Here is a 20,486-nt window from a genome sequence, read left to right on the forward strand (position 1 = left end):
AAGGCAAACTATAAACAAGAGACTCAATATCACATTAGTTCACATTTACAGAGGCAGTAAGTGTTTAATAAGGAAAAGAATAAAAGCACTTATCTTAATGCCAGCTGGTGTGTGACTGGAAGGTCACTGGTTTATATCACTGATCCAGCTGGGAGAGAAAATCAAGACCATTAACTTTCGGTGAGATGACAATCAGTAAGGAAAAATCATCTGTCTGCAACGGAAAAAAAAAAAACAATAAAAAAGCTTCATGCAGAAAAAAATGTAACTGATTTGGCTCAATAATTCATGTCATTGTGGAGGAAATTCATGACTGATTGATAATTTAAGGACATAATTTGAAAAGTAAATTACATACAGCCGTGGGCAATTCCCACGGGACATTTTAGAAGCGGTCTTTATGAAGCAGCCGAGGGAAATCATGCTAAAATATTAATGTAAAGTACATTAGGCCATACTCAGCCTCTCTGTGTGTGGTTGGGAAGCTACTAAACCGTAAAAGTGATGAATATGTTCACTGGCAGCTGACCAGCTGCTCGACTGAGATACTGTCTGAACATCTGATTTACTGAAGCTGCACGTTTGTGTTTGTGTGTTTGTGTTGAACCTGCTCAGCGGAGACATCATTTCAAGAATAATAAAAGAGTGAAAAGGGTTGTGCAATATTTTCATCACTGTCAAACAGAATAGCTGCAGCAATCAAAATGTCACAATCCAGTTGTTTCATCTGGGATTTAGAACAGAAACCACCAAAGCAGACATCCGGCATTTTTTTTTTTTTTTAATGTCACATCGGTTATCTTAGCATTTAGAGCTCCATCAAACAATGTTTACTCACAGACTGTTGGAGGGATTTCCATGAATTGCATGATTCACAGACTTTTCCTCAGGCGCCACATTGACTTTTTTTTTTGTAAAAATACAGTACAGCCTACAGCGATGAGCTGATCAGAAAGCTTGGGACTGTTTTATGCCCACTTTACCGTCAGCCCAAGCTGTACTTTGTTTGGTGCTAGTTAGCATATATCAGCTTGCTAACGTGCTAAACTAAGCTGGTAAACTCGGTAAACATACCTGCTAAAAATCAACATTACTGGTGTTAGCATCTAGGCTAGCTCAAAGTAGTTCTGTGTACAGACTCTGAGAGCAGCTAGCATGGCTGTTGACTTGTTCGAGTTAGCATTTAGTAATATGACAACATGTAAATATACAACTCTGCAGATCCACAGAACTATGTAACCTTTTTAGCTCATTATTTTCTTTTACATACAGCAGGTCTATACATTTACTGTATTATTACTGCTGTCATTAAACTGGTTTCAGCAGCAGGAAGTTGTTTTGATGTTTTGCTCTGTCAAACACATCAAATGAAAGTCAGCAGTGGTTTGTGAAAAAAGACATGAAATGTCTGTTTCATGTGCTCCAAATCAGTCTGCTGTACATTAGCTTACATTTACATTAGTATACTGAACGTTACTTTTAAGTTAGCATACTGTACATCACATACCAACTTTACATCTGGCCAGGGATTTACAGTAATGTTTATTAATATGCACTGTCCCTGAGAAATGAATAACTAAATTAACAAGATACAAATAAGTTAACATACTGCACCTTGCATTTACATTAGCATACTATACATTACATTTAAGTTAGCATAGTTTACATTTACTTTAGCATACTGTACATTGCATGCCGACTTTATATCTGGCCAGGGACTATGCATGAAAAATAGCCTTTTGGCTCATTCTGGCATATAGTAATGTTACTAATACGCAGTGTCCATGATAAATAAGTAAATAAATAACTAAATTAGCATACAGTACAACACATTTATGTTAGCTCACTGTACATTACATTTACATTAGTTTGTATGACATTAGTATGACATTCACGTTAGCTTATTGTATATTAAGTTTAAACTAGGTTAGTTAGCATACTGTAATTTATTTAGTGTACTGTACATTGCATGTTCATTAGCTTACTGTAAATTTATATTACCATACTGTGCATACATTAACTTTTGTGACATTCATGTTAACTTACTGTATATTATATTTTAAATTAGTGTACTGTAGACACATTTTCCTCAGTATACTGAACATTACATTTACATTAGTACACAGAATATTTATGTTTCTTTATGATAGGCTGTCTCAGAGGTGTGGAACTGAACAGCAGCTGTAGAGCCACTAAGTCTGAAAACTTGAACACGTTGCAGTCAAACCTGGCTGTTTGAAGGAGGAGATTTATACAGTTTTACTTAAGCAGAATCAAAATGCTAAACAGGCACAGGAACTGGTGTGTGTGTGTGTGTGTGTGTGTGTGTGTGTGTGTAGGGCAAATGAGCATCTAAAATTGAAAGCACATTGGTAATTACTCACCAGACACATAGGTCCTAATTGAAAGGTAGCTCCATTAGCTGCACTAATTAATTAATCATTTAATAGTTAATTAAAAGGCTGTGCAGTTACTCGGTGGTTAACACTGCCACCTGACAGCAGACAGCCTCTATAATATCCTGTCTTAGTGCCAGTTACTCCTGCTCACTGTGTTCAACATGTCGTTTCCTCCCTCAGTCCAAAAATATCTAAACTGCCTGTCGATGTAAATAACTTTTTGTTTGCTATCCTGTATCTAACTATAAGTCCAACATGGGATTTCCTTCTGACTGCCAGAAAATTCAGATGAAATTGCATCTAAATTAGGAATCTGGGCTCATTTTCTCAAACCCCAGTTAATGATGTGATGCTACCAAACATGTCTTCTTCCCAAAATCAATAGGAAACAAGCATGCTTTAAAAAAAATGCTGTTAATTGAAGTAACATACAAAAATATATCTATTATTAGAACCTCCATTAATCCAAAGGTTATGTAATAAACCTAAAAGCCATGCATGAAAAATATAGAAATATATAAAATTAAGAAAAGCTGCAGCCAGACAGATGTTTAACATTGTTCACTGTGTTAGCTGCAAAATACTCTGATTTAGTATAAACCAAAGTATTTTGTGTTTTATGCTAATTTGTAAATGAGCTAAGATGGTGAATATAGTTAACCTGCCTAACATCAGCCTATTAACATTTTGAGCATGTTAGCATGCTAATACTAGCATTTACCTCATAGCTTTTAACCTTTTATTAGTTACTTTTTAACTGCTGATGTTTAATGCATTATTAATAACAGACATTCAATGAAATGGGTTTCTCTTTATCTAAAATATGTTTTATTCTCATTAAATTTTTTCTGTTTTTCTTTTTTAGGTTTTCAAGATTCCTTATTCAACAAATGGCTTGATGAATACATTCTTAATTGGTTAAGTTATTAACAGCAATTAATTGATTAATGATTGACCATTAAAATCCATACTCCAAAACTGTGCTGCAGCAGTGTTTCGTTTTTCATCCATGATTGATTGTTTTCATTATCATGTTTGTGATCAGATCACCTGATTGGACACAAAACTACAGATGAAAGGTTTGGATATTAATTGCACTCAGTACTCAACTATGATTTTAAAAGTAACTAAGTAGATTACATAGTGTAATGCAGACTTAAGGACAAGTAAAAGTACAGGTTTGAAAATGTACTCATAAAAACACAAGTGCCCAAAAAACTACTTAATTAGAGTAATTTGAGTATTTGTACTTAGTTACTTCCACCCCTGTAAATTAATAAAATTATTATTAAATTATCAAAATGGTTTTGAAATGTTTTCAGCAATTTTTCTAAACATTTTACTGGAAAAACAAAATATTTTCTTTGACCCATATTAATGATTATAAGTGGTCAAATGAAGGCTGCTGGGAATGTTCCTCTGCATGCTCAGCTTTATGTAAGAAATCTACATATTATTACTGAAAACGTCTTTCAGTGTGTGTGTGTGTGTGTGTGTGTGTGTGTGTGTGTGTGTGTGTGTGTGTGTGTGTGTGTGTGTGTGTCCTGCCAACACTCAAACATTCAAGTGACCTTAAACCAACATGTTTACATGTGTCCATGTTGCTTCCCCCGTATGGATCCAGGAGTTGTCAATAAAAAAAACATTTGCTTTGTCTGATTGAATTTGTCCTCCTGTTTGTCATGAGCTTCAGTCAAGGAGAATTTTTTCTGTTACTGCTGCAGTTTCATAATACACAATTTTCTGTTTAGACAAAGTCTCAGAACTGTAAGTGTGTAAGTTTGCATCAGGAAAATGAACTTCAAGTCTTTAAACTCTTGCCGAATAAATGAAAATGTCCCCTGTGAATGCTATAATATATGTCAAAGTGGCATTTTACTGTTTCGTTTGGTTGACGTGGAGCTAATTTTGATGATGAGGAACACCTAGAAGCTACAAAACCTTTGCGGTTTCTGCACATTGGACTGAATAGGCGCCATATTTGCACTGAGTATTTATTTCACTATTATACAGTAAATCTATGACCCACCACCTCTTTCTAAGTTAACAAAAACACAATGGGCCACATGCAAGAATGTTTTTGTATTCTTATCTTAGATTTCTCTTTCTTTTCTTTGTATGAAGGGCTTGTATGAATACACCATGTCAGATTCAACAAACGCTTGTAACTTCAGATTTGAATTCACGTGGATGAGACTTGTAAATTAGTATAGTTAATGCTCCAATAATACCACGTACGGCTGCACTTCCTGCCCCATATGTCAGGAAGTGTTCATTCATTAAAATGGCTTCAGAGAGTAAAAAGAAGAACTTTATGAGTCTGGAGTTTGATCTCCTGCTTTCAGAGATCCATGAAGAAAAATCTGTCATTTTAACAGCATCAGCAGTGGAATTAAAAGAGCTGCTAAAGCAAAGAATCGAGTGCTGTAATGTCGTCCAACAGGGTCTGACTGTCACTGAAAAAAAGAAGAAATGTCTTGATATGAAAATGACTTCTGAGTAAGGTGTTTGAGATGACTGCGGCGGGAGGAGGAGGTCAGGGGAAGTTTTCCTCACAGAGATCGAGGACAGAATAAGTGAGGATGTTCACCTGGATGGAGACTTTATAAACCTGTATGTGGAGATATACGGCCAACACACCTGTGCTAATAATAATAATAGATCATGAGAGGCTTTATGTGTAAATTTACAATTATATTTTAAGTTGAAATGTAGTCAGACAGGATAATGTTGACATCATTTTGAAGTGTACTTCATTTTTCAAAGTCAAAATGTCTTCAAGCTAATGAAATATGACTGCACATGACTCTACGACAGATCTGGACCTGAAAGAAAATTCAAAATATGAGAAAACTGTTGAATGCAACAAGTTCTATGAGTGGTTGTTGCATGAGGCCCAGTGATTTCTGTTCCTATTCTAATTTTGAATATCATTATATTCCATCCTTTTTTTTTTGTCATATTCTGCCCAAAGATCCCAGTAAATCTTACATATTGGACCTTTAAGTGCAAGACGTGAGTATGTCTTCCACCTCTGTATGTTTGCCCCCATCTCCATCACATGGGGGATAAAGTGTGACTGTAATCAGAGAGGCAGCCCTCGGCTCCATCAGATGAACCCTCTCTCTCAGCCCTCTCCTCACTGTCTCAGCTGCTTCGCTCTCTCTGTGCCTGTTATCCCTCTCTACAGTTCTCGTGTTCATTGTTATGCAGATGAAGCCCAGTTAACTCGCCTCTGTAAATCCAAATGGGATGAAAGCAGCTATTTCAGAAGAATCTGCCTTGCGTTGGAGTCGGTCTTGAGGAACAACCTGACTCCCTGTTAGAGACACAAGGCTGCCACAACACGGTCCATCACTTCCAACATGAAGCAGTCGGTGACTGACTGTATCAGGTGTTGTTGTGTAAACTGCAGATCATCAGGGAAAAGCGTGAACATCTAAAGTAAGTTTGCTGCTGAACCTTTTCAAACATCACTGAGCATATTAAAGGGAGTGAGCTGGCAGAACTGGGGCAGTTTGGAAACAAGAACACACTTTTTTTTGGAGCATTAATTGTTTATAATAATATTTGTATGCTAATCTTTGCAGCTCTCTGATGCTCTCTAGTGGCCGGGTCAGCTGTCACAGTTATGGGTGTACTGCCTTTATGTAATGGTGAAGAAGAGACAGGCATTATTGATAAGGAAAGAGGATATGAGGTAAAAGTATATGAGTCCTCACTGCCTCTCTGCTGCTTTAAAAAGAAATGAATACATGCTTTGAATCAAAAGTTGGTGTGTAAATTGATGCTTGGTCACAGAGAAAAAGGTCTAAACTTCTGTTTCTGCATGGACAGAAGTGATGTGAGCACAAAAAGACACACAGCTAAATTAAACTAGACACTTAACCTGCCACAGAGCAGGCTAGTTCAGTGGCATCCGTTACCATGGTTACTGAGTAGGGATTCACATAAGCCATCTTTTTTTTTCAAAGAACGACAAACCATCATGACCCAATCCACAATAAATCTTATTAATAAATCTTGCTAAGACTTAATTTGTGCATAAATCACCATTTTTTTTTACTTCCAGATCTGCATCACCTTATATTATCTTGACTCGAGCTGCGACAATTAATCAATTATTCAATTAAACGCCAACCATTTTGAAAATCGATTAACTGGTTTGAGGAGTGGTGGGCTGTCATGCCATCTGGACCTCCTCTGCTGGCCCCGTCAAAATCAAAATCAGATATTTTTTTCATAATTACATAATTGTGTGTCTGAATGTGTCTGAATTCATTTTTTTTTTCAATAAACCACTACAACATGTCCAGAACGAATGTGGTTATTTTCTTGTGAGGTAGAGCTGGGATTTACTATTTATCTGAGTGCCATCTAAACGCATCACAGCTCCGTGGACCAGCACTGGTATCGCGAGCCTTTCATTGAACCCGGAAGCCGCCATTTGATCATAACTTTGACTGACCGTATCATCAGCCAATCAAATTTTGATGTGTAGTGACAGAACGCCCCCAACGGCAGTGATGTCATCAACGGAGTTTGCGCCTTTGACGGACTGGGAGTAAATTAAAAAAGAGGAAGAGGAGTAAACTAAACTAAGGGCTGATATTTACACCTGCTACTGATTACAAGTGATGGGTGAGTGTTACTGTTTACTGTGTTTAAGAGAAATAAAGTCACTGTGGTGTTTAGTTTATACAGCAGAGTTTATTGTTCTGGTTGTGTCTGGTTGGTGTTTCTGGAGTTGGTTGTGTGGTTGGTGTTGCTGGAGGTGGTTGTCTGGTTGGTGTTGCTGGAGTTGGTTGTGTGGTTGGTGTTGCTGGAGGTGGTTGTGTGGTTGGTGTTGCTGGAGTTGGTTGTGTGGTTGGTGTTGCTGGAGGTGGTTGTGTGGTTGGTGTCGCTGGAGGTGGTTGTCTGGTTGGTGTCGCTGGAGGTGGTTGTCTGGTTGGTGTCGCTGGAGTTGGTTGTGTGGTTGGTGTCGCTGGAGTTGGTTGTGTGGTTGGTGTCGCTGGAGTTGGTTGTGTGGTTGGTGTCGCTGGAGGTGGTTGTCTGGTTGGTGTCGCTGGAGGTGGTTGTCTGGTTGGTGTCGCTGGAGTTGGTTGTGTCTGGTTGGTGTCGCTGGAGTTGGTTGTGTGGTTGGTGTCGCTGGAGTTGGTTGTGTCTGGTTGGTGTCGCTGGAGTTGGTTGTGTCTGGTTGGTGTTGCTGGAGTTGGTTGTGTCTGGTTGGTGTTGCTGGAGGTGGTTGTGTCTGGTTGGTGTTGCTGGAGGTGGTTGTGTCTGGTTGGTGTTGCTGGAGTTGGTTGTGTCTGGTTGGTGTTGCTGGAGTTGGTTGTCTGGTTGGTGTTGCTGGAGTTGGTTGTGTCTGGTTGGTGTTGCTGGAGTTGGTTGTGTCTGGTTGGTGTTGCTGGAGTTGGTTGTGTCTGGTTGGTGTTGCTGGAGTTGGTTGTGTCTGGTTGGTGTTGCTGGAGTTGGTTGTCTGGTTGGTGTTGCTGGAGTTGGTTGTCTGGTTGGTGTTGCTGGAGTTTGGGCAGCAGATGTGTTCCAGGTGTGTTTCAGTGTTGATGACACATGTTGATAGACATGTAAAATATATTAAGCATATTAACTGAACTCACCCTCAGCTGGGTGATGTTTGGATGTTTGGCAAATCATAGCGACCACTGTCAGTGTTCCGCCATCTTGCGGTGCCGCCATTGCTGTGGTAGCATGTCGTGTCCTTCACTCTCAGGTGTCTGCTGGTTGTGTCTAGAAGGGAACCCCAAATTTGCAAGAATCTCGCAAGATTTTGGTTTTGGCCTGAATGTTCTGATCGTGCTGATCAGTGACAACATGGATAATTGGATCGACCACGTTAAAACAGCAGCCCTCAGTAACTGATGAAGGTTCCTGTTAGAACGGCAATATTAATGTTCAGCTTTGTCCCGACTTCCTAGACATTGTTGTCAAAGTAACGTTACATAAAAAGTAAATTTGTTACCGAAGGCCCTGAACCTTCATGGTATGCCACTGAATCTGAAATACATATATGTATGTATATATATATATATATATATATATATATATATATATATATATATATATATATATATATATATATAAGAAAAATAATCTAAATTCTCTGCTTTTAGCTTCTTAAATGTGAATATTTTCTGGTTTCTTTCCTCCTCTCTGACAGTAAACTGAATATCTTTGAGTTGTGAACAAAACAAGACATTTGAGGACGTCGTCTTGGACATTTTATGGACCAGACAACTAATCAATTAGTGGAAAAAATATTGCCAGATAGATCACTAGTTGAAAAATAGGTCCAAACATGTGAAAACAGGTGAAGTGCGCTGACATACTTTTTTCATGTTTGGACCTATTTTTCAATAGACAAGATTGTGACAGGATTAGTTGATTGATTTTCATGAGTTTCTGACATTGTATGGACCAAATAACTAATAAATTAGAAGAAAAATACTACCATTTTTCACCAACAACTGATTGATCACAATGAACGGATGGATCAGCAAGAAATTATTTGCAGCCCTAATCTTGATGATGTTATTGCAAACACATATATATTTATTTATCTTTATAAATGAGAAATCAACAGGACCTTGGTTTTATTTCCTCTCATAAGGAAAACAATGTAGAACATTTTACTCTACTGAATTATGAGATACTACTAAATTTCTTCCACTGTTGTTTTGTTTATTTGGCGACCTTAATGAAATCTCCTGTGACCCACCTGTGGGTCCCGACCCAGTGTTTGGGAATGACTGCTATGAGTCACAGTTATGGAACAGATCTCTCAAAATGAAAATTAAATTAGCCAGACGTATCAAAATAAGCTTGGCTTTTCCTTCGGTCATGTTGATGGAGTAGCCTCCTGGATATGCACATAAATCCAACAGCCAATGACTGAGCAGGGATCCTGTATGGTGACATCAGAGTTAGCAGCTGCTGATATTAACAATGTATGCAGTGTATGTGCTTTTCAAATCTCTTAATGCTTGTTTAACCTGACCTTTGTCCCTCTTAGTTCATCTCATGCTCAGTCGTGAGAACAACACAGTCTCTGTTAGAGACAGAAATTTAAACGTATAAACACTAGAGCAGACCTGGGCAAAATGTGGCCCGGGGGCTGGATGTGGCCCACTGAAAGGTTTCATGTGGCCCGGACGGCCATCATGGAAATGCCAAAAGTTAAAAACCAGCAAAGACAGTCAATGGCACTTTGCTTATCATTAAGCCATTATCAGACCTGCATTTTGAAAGGGTTCAGTGCTGTGTTCATGGGTAATGATAATAAGCTGTATCTGTTATATTAAACTGTGACTTTATTCACTCGGCGCTGCACATTCATGTTGTTTATGTCGTTCTTCTTCTACTTTTGCTGCTGCTGTTATTGCACCTGTATGCAGCCTGCATGGTTCACTGTAAAACATCAGGTTTTGGACATTGACAACAAAATATTAGCCTACAATTTATCACGTGGTAATTCAGAACGGGTGGCCAACAGTAGAAGTGCTTGATGTTGAACACTTCTGACCATTTCATTGTGAGAGATTTGGTCATTATTAGGACATTATATCATTTGTGTCTGGTCCACAGCAGCCTGAACAATTTCTCATGTGGCCCCCATGAAAAAATAATTCCCCACCGCTGCACTGAACTGTGTCTGTATCTGAACTTTTCTGCATGTGTAATGCAGTGGTGGAAGAGTATTCAGATCTTTTACCTAAAGGGTAGCCAGTATTTTTAAACACAGTAAAATGTATATATCTTCTGGCTATATTCTCGCTCCCTCTCTCCCGGAGATATTTTCACATCTGACTCGCTAATTAAGGTTTTCTGTTTTCAACCAAACCAGAGGCGACTGTTGGATAAGGTCGGTTTATGGCTTGGTATCTATAGCATAACCTGAAATAGCCATGTTTTATTGCCAAATAAATATCTTTTTTCAAGATCGAACTGTACATTTTAGAGAGATCTTTTATTGTGACCAGACCAAGGCAAACCTGTACAATAATCCTGCTGTTTAATCAGCATTTCTATATGTCTGTCATTCCCAAACCTTTAAGATTTATGTCTACAATACACCCTTTATTATTTAAAATATGAATATTGTTTTTCTGATAAGGGGAAAAAACAAGAGCCTGTTAATTCCATCTAAATGCCCTTATTTCGTGTCATTTATAAGGTAGGCTAAAATATCCTATACTGTTTTCTTAAAAAGAGGAAATAAAAACAATGAGATGGCCTATTAACTCGGCCTTTATACATTTCTCATTTCTGAAGTTTTAATGTGTGTATATGATTTCAGTAACATGTCCAGATAGTATAATGTGATGCAGAAATGGCTGTAAAAATAGTCATAAATGTTCATTTATGCACAAATGAACTCTTCCCAGAATTTCTTGACGAGGCTTACTGTGAATTGGGTCGTGTTGGTTTGTCGTTTTTAAAGTGGGTCCCCAACAGAAAAGTTTGGGAAACACTGCTATATGTCATGCCTGTCAGGTGGACAGATCATTTTTAGCATTATTATTATAGCAAAGGAGAAGAGCTCGCTAACAAGAATTGTGACAAATTTGTGAATAAGATTTGAGAGGAATAACCCTTTTGTGTGCACGGAAAAAAAAAAATCTTATGTCTTTAACTTAATGGGAGCAAAAACAAAAATACTGAGTATGCCTGTATTTTTGTATCTTCATTATTGTGCAAATAAACTAAATTAACCTAATATTTACCTCTGAACAGTACTGTGTTTTCCTGAACCAATCAGTTAATCATTAATTATTTATAAGATGCAAAACACGTTTATTTTCTCATTTTTTATTTTTTTGTCTTTTTTTTAATTTTAAGTCCAAGTTTAATTTTTCTTATACAACACATGGCTCCACCACACAAAATGATGTCAAATTGTTGATTGATTATTTAAATGCATTACAAAATACATTTTTAATTGGTTAAATTAATAGTGACTAATCACACAAATGTGAGCTGCTGCAGCATTTTGTTTTGTTTTTCAGTTGTATGTCATTGTTTTCATTGGTCCATTTGTGATCAGATCACCTGATTGGCTACTAAAATGCTGAGGTGATGCAGTACCTAAAAAGAAAAACTACTTAAGTACACTAATTTGAGTATTTGTAATTAGTTACCTGCAGCCCTGCCATTGTTAATAGTTGATATAACCATAATTGTGATATTTAAAACACCAAAAGACAAAGATTGAACAATAAGTCAGTGAATTGTGAAAAAAGGTTTATTCATTCCAACTAAAGATGTTATTTTCCCTGAGAACAGTTTCAGTGTTACACAGTATGATCTACAAACTGTAGACTGGTCACAATTAAAATCATCACATTTAGCAGCTATGTTCACAGTTTCCTAATTATCAAGGCAAACAAGATGTCTGAACATGACAAGAAAAAAAAAACACAGCACACAGTTAGTAATTTAGTAGGAATAATGAGAAAACTCAAAAGGCCTGTCCCACTTTTTGTTTTCTTCCTCAGCCTTTACAGCACACATTTTTTCATTATAACAGGCTCAGGCCTTAATCTCCTCAAGAAGTACCCACTGTGCCATCCAGTATTTTACCCCTTTCATTTTCCATGCGTCAAAACTTCAATCCCTCTTTCTCCCTCTTCCACACATTACCTAGACAAAGTCACAAGTCCCAAAGGTGCTTTGATTGTAATGAGCTGCTGAGCAAGAGCTTAACTCACACTCATGTCTAAATTTTTATCCACACAGTAACTTTTGTTTCTGCTGTTCGAGGCAAAAGAGTCTACAATGAATTAAAATGTTCAGTGGAGGAAGCAGCATGGATAAATATTTCCTCATTTAGTCAGTTGTCTGACTAACAGTGAAACTTTAAAAGGTGACACTTATTTCCCACATCCTGAGTCATTGTAGAGTCTTGCACAAATGCAACTATAATGCAACTGTGAACTTGGAGAAAAAAATAAAAAAATGTCCACATATACTACAAGCAAGATGTTGCAGCAGTGCTGCTTGTTTGCAAATGAGTATGTTAAGTGTCTAAGTTATTTATTCATAACTAACATATTTTTTTAGGTGAGCCTTGTTTCTATGAAGTTTGAGGGACAGTTAGTTAGAAAATACATACATTAGTTTTAAATGATGCAGCAGTGTCCGTGCCCACATACTTCCATGCATCCTTTGAGTTGTCATGGATGGTAAAACAATACATCCACTACAGCAGTGGTTTCCAAACATTTTGTGCCCAAGGAACAACAAAAGGCAAGCCAAAACCTCAAGGCACGACTGTGTTCATATCCTTGCAAAAAAGCCCCTATAGCTAACCTAACCACGAGAGGCAACCAGTAGCTTACTGCCAGTCAGAGGCAGAGTTCCCAGAGTGTGGTTGAAGAAATAAAATTAGGCATCAATCAGTCAGGGCGTTTGATGTTTCACACAATAATAATTCAGACCATCCAGAAACTGACCAACTGTCGAAAACTTGGGTTGGCTTTCAAGCAAGGTTTTTAAAGGATGTTATTAAGTTAGGCACAACAAAGGGCACGCCAGAATCTCAAGGCACCACTGTTCATTTTTATGTAAAATAGCCCCTATAACCAACTTAATCAATGGAGGCAACAAGTAGTCTACAAACCAGTTACAGGAAGAATTCCTGGAGTGTGGGTGGAGACAAAAAATTAGGCATCAATCAATCAGGGCGTTTGATGTGTCACAATAATAATGCCAACCATCCAGCAACTGAACAAACAGCAAAAACTTGGGTTGGCTTTTACAGATGTTTTTGAAGGATTTTTTCTGGGTATAGTTTTGCCTCTGTGAATGTATAAATTAAAAATTAATTAACAACTTTTTGTATAGTTATATATTGCATGAATAATGTATGATCGTCACAAAATCCCAAGGCACATCTGGACTTGTATATCAGTACACCAGTGTGCTTAGACACACTGTTTGGGAACTACTACACTAGAGGGCGCCACTCAGCGTCAGAAGTTGACCCAGAGAAGAAAGAAGAGACGTCAAAAGTTTCTGACAACAACATAAATGTGTGTGGCGATGAAATACATCATGACCACGACATGAACTTCTTCATCACGTCCACATACCCATCATGTCACTTGATCTACACAGCTTCACTGCCCCCACGACACCTGGTGTTAATGCTCCATTTCGTCTGTATACACAGGCTTTCCGAGAACATGCACAAATACGGATGAAATGAACGCAGAGGACAGACAGAAGACTCTGCTTGAATCCCTATAAAATGGGTGCTGTGGGTCAATTAAGATGTGCTTCTTCTCAGCCTCATAAATTAGTCCCTCATCCTCCATGTTTACAGCTGACTGGAGGGGACACAGAAACATCAAGGATGTTAGCATCAATTTTGACCAAAGAAAATAGGTTGGGGGTGAGGCTAGTACACAAAACTTCACAAAAACTGGACCTGAGCAAGCATTTTTTCAATTGAGTGACACTAGCTAACTCGAAAGTTAGGAAGCGGCATCAAGGCTGCACTGACTGTAGCTGCTTCGTACTACAGTCAGCATTATGGATCAATCGGTAGCCTCGTAACGCCCTGCCTCCTGCTTTCTCTAACCAGACGCCACCCCTCGAGTTCCATTAGATGAGTATGACATGGAGAATCTCCTGTTTTGCGCCACATGTGTGAACGGGCAACTCTAGCAATTGCTGGACCTGGAGTTTGTATGAGACTACGTTTCATTTTCAGTCTGAAAACAAGTTCCTCTCCTCACTGCTCACATTTTAGTGATGTCCACAGAGTCGTGAATGTCTATCACCTGGAACCCCAGATTGTCGATCCCAAACTTCTCCTGGTTGTTGTGGTTTCCAGGGTCGTGGCTGTTGTGGTTTCTCTGGTCTGAGTCTGTCTCAAAGCAGTGGACGCAGTGTGGCGTGGTGACCCGAACACTTTTGGAAAAGTTTGAGAAATCCACACGGTACTTTCCTGTCTTGGTGCGGGAGATGATGGGCAAGAAACTGTAGCCCCACTGAATCTCCTGTGGGATGTAGGAAGTTCGGACCTGACAGGCGGAGCTGGTGGATTCGGCCGTCCCGTCCAAAAAGACCACTAACTCAAAGTCCTGCTGGGAAAGAGAGTCTGCTGACAGCTCGTAGAATGGGCTTGATCTGTTAATCACGTGGTAGAGGGTCAGAGGGCAAACAAAAAATAAATTATCCTTGCCAGCGTCAACCATGAAATCAATGTCCACCTGGTCCAGGATGATGGTCTCTCCGTCTGGTGTGGTTGTTGTCCTGAGCAACTTTCCGTAGATCTGGCTGCCGATCAGTAAGGTCTTTCGAAGGTTGGCCACTCTGATTAGGAGACACAGGCTTCCTTTCTTTAAGCAGATCACAGCGGTGTGGCTAAAAGTGACCGTCTTTGCTCTTTTTTTGGGCAAGGAGATCTTGGCCAGGATGACACCGCACATGAAACAATTGATGAAGACACCGATTAGAGACTGGATGATAATTAGAGCCACAGTACCTGCACAGTGCCCAGTCAGCGCCCTCCCACCATACCCAATGGTGGTCTGGGTCTCCAAGGAATAGAGGAATGCCGTTGTGAGGCCGTTAACATTGTCTACGCACTGGACATGTCCATCTGTACGGTTTTGTCCCATCAGATCTCCGTTACTCTTCGCGATCCAGTACCACAGCAGGCTGAAAATGAACCAGCTGCCAGTGAACGAAGCCACAAACAGTAGGAGAACAAAGCGCCAGCGGATCTCCACAAAGGTAGTCCAGAAGTCCACCAAGTAAGCGAAGTGGTTACTGTATTCAATGTTGCCAAACTCGATGTTGCAGCGCCCGTCTTTGGTGACCAGGCGAGTTTTGCGGCTTCGGTGTCCAGCTGGCTGAATGTGACCCTGGAGCAGCTGGAACATCCTGGAGCTGGGGAGAGGAAACGCGAGATTAAGTACAAAGTAGAGGTGGGGGACTGAGGTCACATGACCTGACTCAAGTTGCAAATTTGAGGACTTGTGTGACTTTGATTAAAAAGAAGAAAAAAAATGACTTGAATTGGTATTTGTAACTTGAGACAGCTGACTTGAAAGGGCTTTTTTTGTGAAAGAGCTACTGCATGTTAAACATGTTTTTTGAGCTGTAAATTAAATCATATTACTGTACTGTGATAGAACACATTAATATTGGTGTTAATATTGACGTTCTTAATAATTGTTAAATGATTTGTTTTGTCGTCCTGCCATTCGATTGAGCCGTTTGTTTGTTTTTCCTGTCCCATCTAGAGGGTGTTGTCCATGTTTCGTCTACCATCTGCCTGAATCCGTGTGAGTGCATCCTAACCCATTGTTGGTTTTGGTCTTTTGAATGTATTTGTTGACCTGTCCAAACCAGTTATCTGTGCTCCATGCCTCACCCTGATTTGATTTGATGGGTGGCACGACTTCACTAGCATGACATGTCAACAGGCAGTGAATTAATGACATCTAATTTACCTTTTGAGATGTACAACTATAACAAATATAGTCCTAAATTCCTTTTAACTCAAGTGGATGCAAGAGTCCAGACTGCAGCTTTATAGTTGTAGTGTGGACTCATCCATCCACTTGAGACAGAATGATTTCAGAACTTTATGTAATAGTCAGTAATTGTAATCAATTTTTAATTTGCTTCAGTTTAAAATTGGAGGGGACCCTTGATAAGCCTTGCCTTGTTCTTGGTGTGAACGGCCTTTTATTCATCATCGAATTAGACATTTGTCTGTTTAGTACTGACCTACAACATGATAGTTATTATTCTTAACTGCATAGTTATTACTTTATTATTATTGTCTTATTATTACATTATTTATTTATCAATTGCAGCACCACTAATACTGTACTGACTGGTACACTGGCTACTACTGCAGTCTGTCGCTTTGAGATTACTGCACCTTACTGGATCCCATCCAGCACACCTAAAGCTACATCATACATGCTACCACACTACAGTACAATCCCACAACTGTTTACTGTTGTCCTGCGCTGTGTGTTGTTGTACTTGGACTTAGAGACCAGCATTTAAGCTTTTTGTTCAGCTGTTTACCTGAGAATTAGCTACAATCTGCTACAGCTGTGTTTCAGTCTAAAAACAGACTCAAACATACACTTTTTCCCCACAACCTTTTTGTTTAAAGTGTGTGGTTAACAGGTAAAACTTTTATTTTAGAATCAGTATTATTATGGTTGTTATTCCCTGTTTAATAATAACGACAATAACTTGTTAACATGCAAGTTTTTATCTTATATATCTCATATCTTTTATATTATTTTATGTTTTTGTCTTCTATTATGTTTTTTTGCCTTTTATTTTGAGTCCACATGTGAAATCTGCTTTATACATAAAGTTGACTTCACTTGCCTATAAGTATAATGAAAATGAAATCTAATTGAATTGTATAGGCAGAAAAAAAAATCATTTATTTGCGTTACTGTACCTGTTTGTGCTGTGCAGTGTGCACCATGTGGTCCACTCTGAGTCTTACATAACAGCCACTGATTAGATTCAAGACTGAGATTCAACAACTTTATTTAAAAAAAAGTGGTATTAAGAACTTGAAAGACATATTTTTGCAGAAAAAAATATCATAAAATAAGAGCAATCTTATTAAGAACCTCTTTTATATCTTTGGATGAAGCTGTCAGATAACGTAGTAGTAAAGTATTATTATTAATACCTCGCTCATGAACCTCATTATGTGTAAGTTTAATTTAGTTTACATCATTTAGCCATTGGGGGAAATAATAGGAAAACTGCTCGTGCTGTTGTGTTTTTTTTCCAGTTATGAAGCCTTAATAAAAGTTTAAAGAAGTTCCATTATTGGATTCCTTTAGTTCTTTGTATTTTGCTGTTATGTAATTAGCCAAGCCACTACTTGACTGTATATTCTGCTAGAAAACAAAGTGGGAAAACTAGAGAAAATAACATTGATAAAAGTAACTCTCCTCTAAGCAGCAGTAAAAACAGTACTGTATATATTAGACATGAGACACATCTACACTGTTAGAGAGATTAATATCACTTGAAATGTGTCTCCAAACTCTGGACACTTTAAAGCACAAAAGTCGAACAAGTGAATCATTCATCCAGCCTCACTTCTGCAAAAATAAGGTTTTGTTTTGACATACCTGCTAAGTGAGACCATGGGCCCGGAGTGCTCGCTGGATCTCCACTGGAACTTCAGACTGCTTTCTTTCAGCGAGTGGCCATGGAGGCGCTGGAAAGATTTTAATCCACAGTGAAATTTCCTAATCCCAGCCACATGCCACCATGTACACTGGCTTCATGCAGCCGGAGGAGCCAGCCAGAGAGCTCCCAGTGGGCGTCAGTTCTCTCTTTGACTCGCAGGGCGACTCCCTTCATTGCTCCACCAGCAGAGAGTCTAACAACACAACCAGCGGCTTCATCAGCACTGGACAAATGATGGCTGAAGTTCCTGGCAGTGTCAGTTCTGACCACCATGAGGGGGGGAACGTTCGGGAAAGGCCCTCAGTGCTTTTGTGTGGCAGAAGGTGCATCTATTGAAGGGGCCAATGTGGCCGGTGCTGCACCCATGCTGTTTTTGTTTTCAGCCCTGAGAACATTTGGGATTTGCGTCGGGCCTCACAAAGAAATGCCCCCCAGTCCCCCTCCCCCCCCATCCTTCGAACCTGCAAGGCTGCCTCACATTTGCATCAAAATGAAGAGCTGCAAGGAACAAAAATGTCTTTGCCATATTCCTCTGGCTGCAGAAGGACAATTTTCATATCTGTGGAGCTCATTTTCATGATCTGTTATGATTTAAGAGAGGTCTTGAATTGATAAGATGCCCCCCAGCGATGGATACAGATGCCATTAGCTGCATGCAAATGAAGGGAGCAGGAGATGGTTCAAGATGCAGACAGTGTGTTCAGCTGTATTGATTCAACTGCAGAGACCCTGCATGAGTCTTACAGTAACTCGAAGTAACTGTCTGCCAGAACACAGTCTGTGGTCTTCAGTCAGGTGTGCAGCTGCATCTCTGAATATATGAGTGTTTGAAACAACAGAATAACAGCTGCACATAAACAGACTGCAGACTTAAGAAAGGAAAACTTCAGCATTTGGGGAGATAAGCTTATGCATTTTCTTGCCAAGAGTTGGATAGGCACTCCTGAACCGTAGACTGTACATACAAATGGATGAGACATCTCCTCTTCCTCCCACTGTACAAAAATAAAGCTAAAATATCCCGGATATGAGAGCTGCTGTCTTATCCTGGTGTTGTAATTTGGAGCCAGAGTTTGCGCAGTAGTGATCCAACCTGTTCTCACACCAGCTCATCAAATTCCAATGTCTTGTCACGCCCCTCAGAGCCTTGTTTATGCTTGCATGAGACACTGTGGCGTGAGCCCCCTGTAAGATGGCATGCGACCTATGATATAATATTTGAATATGCGATCCTGCTTGCCCAGTCTTCCTCCATGTTGAAAAGAGAGGTGCGGCTTGTGCTGGGGCCGACATGTTACATGAAATTCAGAGGTGCATGACCAAGTGACATAACGCCTTTTGGAGCCCTCGCTCTCGAGCCGACACAGGATATGTCGTCATTCTTGTCGTGCGCTGGGTGCACTACAGTGAGCATAAATTCAGCTTTATACTGATGCACAAAGTACCTTATAGCAGCTGCATGAGACGCTGCCAGGAAGCCATTTTAATGTTGTGAAATGGTTGCAATTTAATCAGGTTTACGCACCGAAACTACTTGGTTAGGTTTAGGAAACAATCATGTTTTGGGTTAAAATAAGGACATTATGTTACGTACACCAGATGATGTGAGAGAACCATGTGGCAAACTTTTGTCTTCAAATGGGACACACTCCTGGGTGAAAGTCCTCTTTGTTTGACTCCTACAGAGTTATATATATATACAGACGCTGCATTGACCGTTTCGGCCTGTTGCTGTGATCCGTCAGCGTCACTTCCATGTTGTTCTGGTCAAGACTGACCTGTGAACAAATACATCTTAACAGGGAAGCTGTGGTTTTTCTAGATATAAAGTGTAGATATATTATGATAAACTGGATAGTGTATGCAAAGATGGCGCCCATTCAGGCGCATAAGCCCAAAAAATTTTCTTGCTTCCGGGTTTACTTCCAGGTTATACGACTCACTGAATATGTGCAGTAGCGTTTCCTCCCTTACCCCTGCCTGTGAGTTCCTGATTGGCCCACAGACTTTACATTGTGATGACATCACAGGTTTTTATCTCTAGATAAACTTTAGTAGTATAAAACCTCCATGGATCACTGAAACAGTCATCATTGACTTTTTTTGCAGGTTGAGGTCCTGTCAGTACTTTTGGAGACAACTCTTTTTACTTGTAGGGAAAATAGTTTTTGGGCTGCAGGGGAAGTTTTCACTGTAATATCGCGAGTGGCCACTGGGGAAAAAAATTGCAGCAAGGCTGAATGACAATTCCCTGTCTGATTTATGTTATACCTTTATGACTACAATTATGACCCTTGATTCACCAAACTCCTGTGAGATCATGGTTTAGATTAGAATGGTAACTTTCTCGACATTGTTAGAGAGGGACAGGAAGAGAGCCACTGAGCAGAACTATCCACGGGTTCTCACCAAATCACTAAATGCTAAGAGCTAATTCTGCACTCTGAGCTGAAAAGAGGGTTTCCTGTGTTGAACACTCATTATCCTTGCAATTCTTGAAGCTTTGTGGCACAACAATTTCTCATGTTAATTTTCCCATCAGCTCTCAGTCATTATGGTTTGTTTACTGCCCCCCATGTGCAAGAGTTCCTGTGCTCAGTCGGCCTACTTCTGTTGTTGGATGTACTTCAGTCAATAAAGATTAACAGTGCAAGTGTAGCAGCTGTAATAGCAATGATCATATTACTCTGTCACTGTATGATCAATTTATTGATGTAATTAATTATATGTTTTTAAATCGGAAGATGATTTGTTGTTGCATCGTGTGTAGATTTAAGCTTTTTATTGTCTCTTTTCCAAAGTGTGATTTGAATATTTTGTTCAGTGTCGTCTTTGTTTAGCGTTGGTAGAAGAACTTTGCTCTGCTTTTTTTTT

At 39.3% G+C, this 20,486-nt stretch overlaps 1 protein-coding gene across 1 annotated transcript; it reads right to left on the minus strand.

Annotated features, from left to right (window-relative positions):
• Positions 1–14,101: 14,101 nt before the first annotated feature.
• Positions 14,102–18,610, minus strand: LOC146319544 (ATP-sensitive inward rectifier potassium channel 1-like). The gene is made up of 2 exons (XM_084730471.1): positions 17,552–18,610; positions 14,102–15,314 (listed from the first exon to the last, which is right to left on the minus strand). The coding sequence occupies exons 1-2, from the start codon at positions 17,566–17,568 to the stop codon at positions 14,159–14,161; spliced, it is 1,173 nt and encodes a 390-aa protein (XP_084586597.1). The 5' UTR covers positions 17,569–18,610; the 3' UTR covers positions 14,102–14,158.
• Positions 18,611–20,486: the final 1,876 nt, after the last annotated feature.

Source organism: Lutjanus erythropterus, chromosome 11 (genome assembly GCF_056507025.1).
Source record: "Lutjanus erythropterus isolate fLutEry1 chromosome 11, fLutEry1.hap2, whole genome shotgun sequence".
In the NCBI taxonomy this organism is placed as follows: domain Eukaryota; kingdom Metazoa; phylum Chordata; class Actinopteri; order Lutjaniformes; family Lutjanidae; genus Lutjanus; species Lutjanus erythropterus.